Below are 8,197 nucleotides of genomic sequence, written 5' to 3' on the forward strand. Positions count from 1 at the left end.
GTTGGACACCTTGGGTGCAATTGTCCTGGCTTCCCTGTCTAGTCAAGAGAGAGAAATCGGTTGTCTCAACCGACATGCCTTGGCCTTCCCTGCCTTGCCACCAGCTCCTGCTTCAGAAAAGTTCCCATAGGTCCTGGGCCACGTTTCCCTGTCTCACATAATTGCTTCATCTACCCCCGTGTATCTTGGAGGCAGTGGACGCCTCTGCGTGGGTGACTGTAGCAACCTCTGAATGAAAATGTTAGGCAAAAGCTGAAACATATACAGAAAAGATCTCTGCGTAATAACTGTGTAAGAAGTCTTCATTTTCAGAACTTTGAAGTTGCTCTACAAATTCTCATAATTTTTGTCATAGGCCATGGACATGGACAAGCAAGGTGAGGACCCTTTCTCTCCCCCTATATAAACAGAGATTTATATACAGCCATTTCCAAAACCACATTTCCTCCCAACACTGTGAATGAAGAAATTGTTCTGCAGAGCTGTGACCCATCCAGGAAGTCCCTAAGCTGTGTGACTTCAAAGGGTTCATTCACCCCAGGGGCAGGACTTTGGATTTGTCCGTGTTGGATATCATCAAGCTTCCTATTGGCCCATACCTCCAGCCTGTTTGTCCTTGGAAAAGAGAATATTGTGGGAGATGGTGTGGAAGCCTTGCTGGTGTCCGGGTTAAATACGCCCACTGCTCTCCCCTCACCCACAGATGTGGTCCTTTCATCCTAGGAAGCAATGGTGGTGGTCAGGCATGATCAGGCCTGGGTTCACCTCATCACCTTCACACACCCAGAAATGCAGTCCAGAACAACCTCTGGGACATCCATCCAAAGCGAAGCTAACCTCCCCAGTTCATCCTCTGGGACTTTTTGAAACAAGCATGCAGCATTTGCTTTTGCCAGTCATCAGGGAGTCCCCATGACCTGTCAAAGATGATGGAGCCTGGCCTCACTGTGACATCGTCTTGCTCTCTCAGCACCCTCCCTTCTCATGGACTGGTAGCATTTGAGTTTGCTCAAGTAACCCGTGGCTTGATTCCGATCCACCACTGACTGTTCTCCTCCAGAGTCCCGCCTCGAGACACAGAGGCCTGGGAGACCTTGCTGGTGAAGACTGAGGCAAAGAGGACATAGAGTATCTCAGATCTATCTACACCTGCTTTACTAAATGAAGCAGTGGCCACACATATTCTTCTTTACTGTCCCTGAAATAGGAACAGCTCATTGTCGTGCCCTTGATATCCCATTCAAGTTTCAACTGAGTTTTGATCTAGACCATTGCCGAGCTTGGAGGATGCTGACCTTGAAGACCAGCTGGGCTGAGCTCTGCTGCCCTTTGGTGCTGCTGACCATTGGATCCCCACTAAAACTCCCCAGAACAGGCCAAAGTCTGCTCCTCTGATGTCCAGCCTCTGCGGTCTTCAACTCTCCTTCCTCATGCCCCATGGGAGCTGGGACCCCACTATTTGAGGGTCACAACAGCCAAGGCTTGCATTGACCTTCACATCCCTGACCAGCTCTGTACTGCTTGCAAGTCTCAAACCCAGGTTTGGATTACCCTTGTTGGCCCGTCTGGCAGCCATGCTCAGAAATGGCTTCCAGGATGTAAACCGGCTGGACTCTTTGCATGCTGCTGTGTTCCCCTTCCAGAATATGCCAGGGTCATTGCAGTCCCCCGTGAGACCCAGGCTTCTACATCCAGAGACTTCCTTGAGGTGCTTAGAAAAGACTAGGCCAACTTCCCCACCCCGACTGTGGGTCCCTCAGCCTCCACCACGATGTCACCTTTACTGGCCCCTCCTCTGGCCCAACTTGTCACTTGCCCCACAGAGGAGCTCCATACATGCAGTTAATTTCTTCACTCCGAGGGAACCCCACTCCTGATCCTTCCAGCCTGTCTCTCCTGAAAAGGCCTGAAAAGCCTGTACCCCATTGCAGCACCCCAAGCCGTGTGACTTGTCCCATCATGCCTTGGCAGTCACTCCATTGATGTCAGAGAGCACAGGCTCCAGCTTGGCCTGGCTGTGCTCCTGGCTGAGGGTATTGGTTGGGCTGTAGCACCTCAGTTGTGGCTCCAAGCCAAGCTGTGACTTGTCTTAAAGGAAACCTGGTACCGAGTGTCCAAGACCCTTGGTGTATAAAAGCTTTGCTTCAGAGCAGAGACATGCCAGAGTGGGCAGCAGATGGAAAGATAAAGCTGAACTTGGATGCCAAGAGAGTGAGCAAACCCTGCTGTCCCCAAGGCCAAAGAGAAACAGGGCTGGGAAGGGCAGCCCTGGCAAGAAATGGCTTTGCTGTCAGTGGTGTCTCTGCTGTCCCTGAGGGCCTTTGGCAGAGGCGAAGCCGATCTTTAGGACTGAGAAGGTGCTACTGTCAGGCCCACCGTGAAAATTGTCTGTTCCTTGACTCTTTTATCCAAGAGGTGAGTAACGGCCAGTGGAGAGAAAGCATAGGCACACGTGCAGAGACCCCAGTGTGATGTTTCTCCTATTCGTGGACTGCACCACCTCGGCTGGATAGAGAAGGGACAGACTTTGCCCCGCTGCAGTGATGGCAATCGGTTTCTTGTACAAAGGCACTGAATCTGTCTGCAGTGCTGTCTGGGGTGCCTGTCACACACTCGCTCTGAATGGGGATGGCTTTCCTGTATAGGACCATCGCCGTCCCTGCCAACTGCATGTGGCTGCGTGTGACAGCCTTGGCACCTCATGTAACATTATAGGCCTGCAATTGGCATTAAATGGAATAACTGCCCTGAATTTGATCAGGCAAAGTGGGAATGTTCCTGACACCACCATCATTATAGTCAATGGAGATCTAGTCAACCCAGCTGATGGAAAACACAGAAACTTAGCTCTCCCTATGGTACATGACTCCATTTCATCAGGTGAATCCCTGCGTAGGCTGTCCAGAACACAACAGAGACAGGCTGCATCATCCTAAAAGTGGGCACCGGATGTCACTTCCATTAGCCAAAGGAATTCCCCACCAGCCTCCAAGATGCCCCCAGATGCTGTCCTGTCTCTCAGCATTGCTCCACCAGAGCTTGCAGCTAGCTCCACGTATCTTGGACGACCTCTGGCACTTCAAGTGTCACCAGATCTTTGCATGTGAATGTGTCAGTCCTGGCCTCCACCTCCAGTAATTAGCATGGGAGCTGAGACAAGGAGCTCACATGCAGGTGTCTATTGTGTGCACACCTGAAACAAGGCAAGGGGAATCCCAGCTCCTGGGGGTTTGTGCTGTGGGGGGGGGGCAGCTGAGGACTACAGAAATGGAATGGGGGCTGAACCCCTTCCCTCAGCAGTGGTAAATGAGATCATTCCCTGTGCCTGTCTGGGTGTCCTGTCTAAAGATTGGACAATGAAAAGGTGATTCTTGGACCTAACTGTTTTACTAATGGCAGAAATGACACTGCAGGAAAGAAGTCTCTCTCCCCAGCTGCGGGAGGGAACATGAGTGATTGCTCCAGCCTGTTTCACAGCAGGATCCCCTGGCGCCCCAGGGACACCTGGAGGGAGCCCAGAGGGGCAGAGAAAGTGGTGCCTTGGGCTGGGCCTCTGCTGCTGAGCTGGGCTGGGCTCCTGGGATGGCAAGTGGGCAGCCCTGCAGAGAGACGGCTCTGCCCAGGAAGAGGACTGGGGACACTGCCTGCAGGCACCAAGAGGAGATCTGAGATGCTGAGAGAGCTTAAAGGCAGTTGCGAGCATGAGGATGCTGAGAGCTCACTGGGGGAGAAATCTTCACAGCCCCTCTACATGGTAAGGCTCTGGGTGTAGGGCAATACAGCTTCGGTTCCTGGAGGGATCTCCTAAAACTGGTACCTCTTACAGTTCATGGGCTCTGTCAGGAGGACTCTCTTAGTTTCTCTAATGTAGAGGAGGAGGATGTGCTCCAGAGCAGGGCTTCCTTGCTGCACCATCAGAGGGACAGGGCATGATGGCTGTCTTCTCCCGTGGATGGTTGTGGAGGTGTGCATCTGGGTGTGCACCCAGACGTGCCCAGGGCTGTCCTTCAGAGCAGGTCCCTGCACCCCAGGGTCTGTGTGCTGGGGCAGGGACTCTGTCACCTGCCAGGGTCAGCACTCAGCCTGCCCAGGGAGCTCCCCATGGCGCTGTGGGGAGAAGCTGTGGGTGGAAGGAGCAACCCCTGGCAGGGCAGGGTCCTTCTGCTGTTGAGAGGGTGCTGTGTGGGTCAGGGCTGCTCACAGCTTCAGATCACTGCATTTCTTTAAGACTTTTCAAGAAGCACAGCAAGGGAGGGGCTACCTGAAGGGGAAGGATCCTGTTTGTCTGGGTGGGCAATGGGACGTAGAAATTAATGTCTCATTTCAGGAGGAGGCACTGAAATTCCAAATCTACTACTCTTAGAAGTGAATAAACCAGGGAGTATCAGAAATCAACACACCATGGCTTACAGACAGCATTGGTGTCCCTTTTCCAGCCTCATCAGGGTTGGTCTGGTGTTGCCATCAGAGCCTGCACACACAGAGAAGACACCGTGCAGTGCCTTGTTGCCAGGAGGGGTCTGCAGGGCAGAGCTGAGCACACAGCGGGTGGGATGGGGTCTGTGAGCACAGGCAGGGAGGAGAGGTGGGGACAGGGAAACAGCTCCTGGCAGGGACAGCTCCAGGCAGCAGAGACGTGGGCAAGGGGTGGGGGGAAGCTGCCGACAAGCACTGGGGGAGGCTGCGTTCAGGCAGCTCTCTTTTGGTCCTTCACTGTAGATGTCTTCTGGGCATTGCCTGCTGGGCAATGAGCTGACTTTCCCTTTAGGACATCCCATCTTTGGGACACCTGACTGCTTTGCCTGTCCTGCTGGGCTTGTGAGCTGCCCTCCAGAAAGGCACAGCTCTCCTGTAGGATCCTAGGGAGTGCTGAGCTATCCCTTGGAGGTCACTACTCTCGTCTCAGAGTCCTTTGCTTCTCTGTGTGAGGGACGGTGTCCTTCTCCATCACAACTCCACCTCTGAGCTGGGAAAGGCAAGAGTTTGCAGATCTGTCCTTTGAAACAGTGCTCCCCTGCTTTCATCAGAGTCCAGTTGTTTGGGGTTTTTTTGTTTTTTTTTTTAATGAATATTTTGTGTGTGAAGTCATCTTTGAGGCAGCACAAGAGAAAGAGCAGTGCAGCTGGGTAACAGACTGAGGGACGCTGCAGCTCACCTGACTGCACTAAGCCACAGAGAGCTGAGCCCTTTTGCCTGTCCTGTCTCAAGACTCTTCACATTTTCAGTCATAAAAATGAGGATTTCTACCCCTAAGAAAGAACACTGACCAGATGTGATGGTGGAAAATAAAAAACACAGACAAATTTCTTATATGGACATGGTAAGCCTGTCTTCTGCAGCCCACAGTCTTGAGAGAAAAGACTGCAGATATCGATCTTTTCCTTTAAGGGCGGATTACATCTGACATCCCTTGGGAACATCAGAGCTGTCACAAACCAGCTCCCAGGCACCCACTGCAGCAGAGAAAAGCCAGCTCCTTGGCAGCACATGGACAGAGATCCTCCTCCTCACAGCACACTCAGGCAGCACAAACCGGAGAAAGGAAATGCATTTCAATTTTTTTTTAGGGGCGGGGGAGGGGATGTCTATGAAAAATGGAGTGGCTTTGCTCAGAGAAGTCTGTCATAATTTTTCCTTATCTTTTCCATTTTTGAACAGTCCCCCCATGCCAAGAAACAGCAAATGTCAAACGGCAGCTCAGTCAGCCAGTTCCTCCTCCTGGCATTCACAGACACACGGGACCTGCAGCTCTTGCACTTCTGCCTCTTCCTGGCCATCTACCTGGCTGCCCTCCTGGGCAACGGCCTCATCATCACTGCCATCGCCTCTGACCACCACCTCCACACCCCCATGTACTTCTTCCTCCTCAACCTCTCCCTCCTCGACCTGGCCTCCATCTCCACCACTCTCCCCAAAGCCATGGCCAATTCCCTGTGGGACATCAGGGCCATCTCCTACTTAGGATGCGCTGCACAGGTCTTTTTCTTTCTCTTCTTGATCTCAGCAGAGTATTGTCTTCTCACTGTCATGGCCTATGACCGCTACGTGGCCATCTGCAAACCCCTGCACTACGGGACCCTCCTGGGCAGCAGAGCTTGTGTCCGCATGGCAGCAGCTGCCTGGGGCACTGGGTTTCTCAACTCTCTCTTGCACACTGCCAATACATTTTCCCTACCCCTCTGCCAAGGCAATGTCCTGGACCAGTTCTTTTGTGAAATCCCCCAGATCCTCAAGCTCTCCTGCTCAGACAGCTACCTCAGGAAGGCTGGGCTTCTTGTGTTTGCTTTTTCTTTATCTTCAGGGTGTTTTGTTTTCCTTGTGGTGTCCTATGTGCAGATCTTCAGGGCCGTGCTGAGGATCCCCTCTGAGCAGGGTCAGCACAAAGCCTTTTCCACGTGCCTCCCTCACCTAGCTGTGGTCTCCCTGTTTATCAGCACTGCCATGTTTGCCTACCTGAAGCCCTCCTCCTCCATGGAAGAGTCCCCATATCTGGACCTGGTGGTGGCAGTTCTGTACTCGGTGGTGACTCCAGCAGTGAACCCCCTCATCTACAGCATGAGAAACAAGGAGCTCAAGGACACGCTGAAGAAGCTGATTCTATCACTTGTCTTTCAACAGCGATAAGAAGCCCATGTCTCTTTGCAAGTGATTTCCAGTTCATCTCAGGAACCTCCTGCGCTTTGGGCATTTTATCTGCGATAATCCTCTTTCTCCAGGAATGTCTGCATCCACTCCACTTCTCCAGAGCCACAAACCCAGCCTGTCTGACCCAGAGGCCTTCGTACATGTGTCTGGCATGATAGTACAGCTGGCCTCCCATGTCCGACCTCTGTAATAAATGGGGATTTCCTCAGTGCCGATGTTTGGAGGTTGGGTTCTTCTTCCACAGCTGAGGTCAGGAACAGGCTGAAGAGAATCCACTCATGAAGCCATGCTGCTGTGCTTGGGTTCTCCCTGGGCTCAGGTCAGGAGGGCATGAGGCAATGTGTTAGGGAATGGGCCTGGGCTGAGCCTTCAAGTGTTGGTGCCCAGTTCCAGTGGAAATGATGGCTGATCAACAGGGACCTCCCTGTGTGATGGATGCGCTTGACCCCTTGACCAGACTGGTGGTGGTTTGGTGCAGGCTCCGGAAGAGGTATGAGCCTGAGCCGTAGTCAGGCCATGAACTCATGTTTCAATCTCTTCTCTGAAAACTCACAAAGGAGCAGAGTGACACAGTGAGCACCGATGCACATGAGCTTGGAACACCGGTCACGCGATTAACACATGAATAGTGGATGGCTTTTCCAAGACTCATTTATCAAGGAACAGAGAAAGCTGTGGGTACAAGGAGTCTCCTGCATACCTTTCCTAACACATGTAATTTGGCTACAAGCCAACCACTTTATCCGATAAATATGACAGCCTCAGCGAGCCTTCTTTGAGCTCTCCCTGCTAAGCAGCGTGGCTGCCTAGCGGTGATCTCCCCTTGAGCTGGGACACCTCTCAAGGCTGCTCCTCAAGGCAGAGAGACTTATTACCAATGGCAGATCTTTGGTAAGCGACAATATTGCACAAAATCTTGTAGTACAGTAACTTTGATTTTTCTCTTGGTAACTTTGATTGCATGCTGAATTGATGCTAATGAAACATTACATGAACTTTGCATGTACAGTCCCTTAGACATAAACCATTGACCAAGTCTGAGACTGAGGTTGGACATAGCCGCACCTAAGCTCCATCAGGAGTTTAGAAAGCAAGGAGGTCTACTCTGAACCTCGTGACTCAATGGGAGGGTCTTCCTTATCCTTTTGCATCCACAGTCTCTCTGTGAATCATTGTAACTCGAGTGTAACTCGATTTTCCTTTGTGTGATTCTTCTGTGTAGTAATTAATAGAGGGAATCTTGCCATCGATCTTTGTTAAGTTGCACTTCTATAACATCATATTAAAACCGCTTTTCCTAATATCTTTGTCAGTGATTCCTTAAGTGTTCTAAATCAGCCATTTGCGGCAGCCTGGGACTCTCTCCCTGTGGCTTTCAGGCACCACAGCCCCCGTGCCCTGCAGAGCAGCACCGCCAGCCTGAGGCCCTGCAAGAAGCATGGGGACGGAGCAGGAGCAGCCAGCCAGACCTGCACGGACACAGTCCCCAGGGGAATGTCTCTCTGGGGACAGGGACATCCCTGGACAAGAGCAAAGCAAAAGCTCTCTGCTT

At 51.9% G+C, this 8,197-nt stretch overlaps 1 protein-coding gene across 1 annotated transcript; it reads left to right on the forward strand.

Moving 5' to 3' along the window:
- Positions 1-358: 358 nt before the first annotated feature.
- LOC309603183 (olfactory receptor 14A16-like) lies at positions 359-6,624 on the forward strand (the record flags this gene model as incomplete). Its single annotated transcript, XM_082338093.1, has 3 exons — positions 359-377; positions 1,644-1,708; positions 5,659-6,624. 3 exons carry the CDS (start codon positions 359-361, stop codon positions 6,622-6,624), a joined length of 1,050 nt encoding a protein of 349 aa, XP_082194219.1.
- Positions 6,625-8,197: the final 1,573 nt, after the last annotated feature.

Source organism: Platalea leucorodia (genome assembly GCF_965183815.1).
Source record: "Platalea leucorodia genome assembly, contig: HAP1_HAP1_SCAFFOLD_24, whole genome shotgun sequence".
Lineage (NCBI taxonomy): Eukaryota > Metazoa > Chordata > Aves > Pelecaniformes > Threskiornithidae > Platalea > Platalea leucorodia.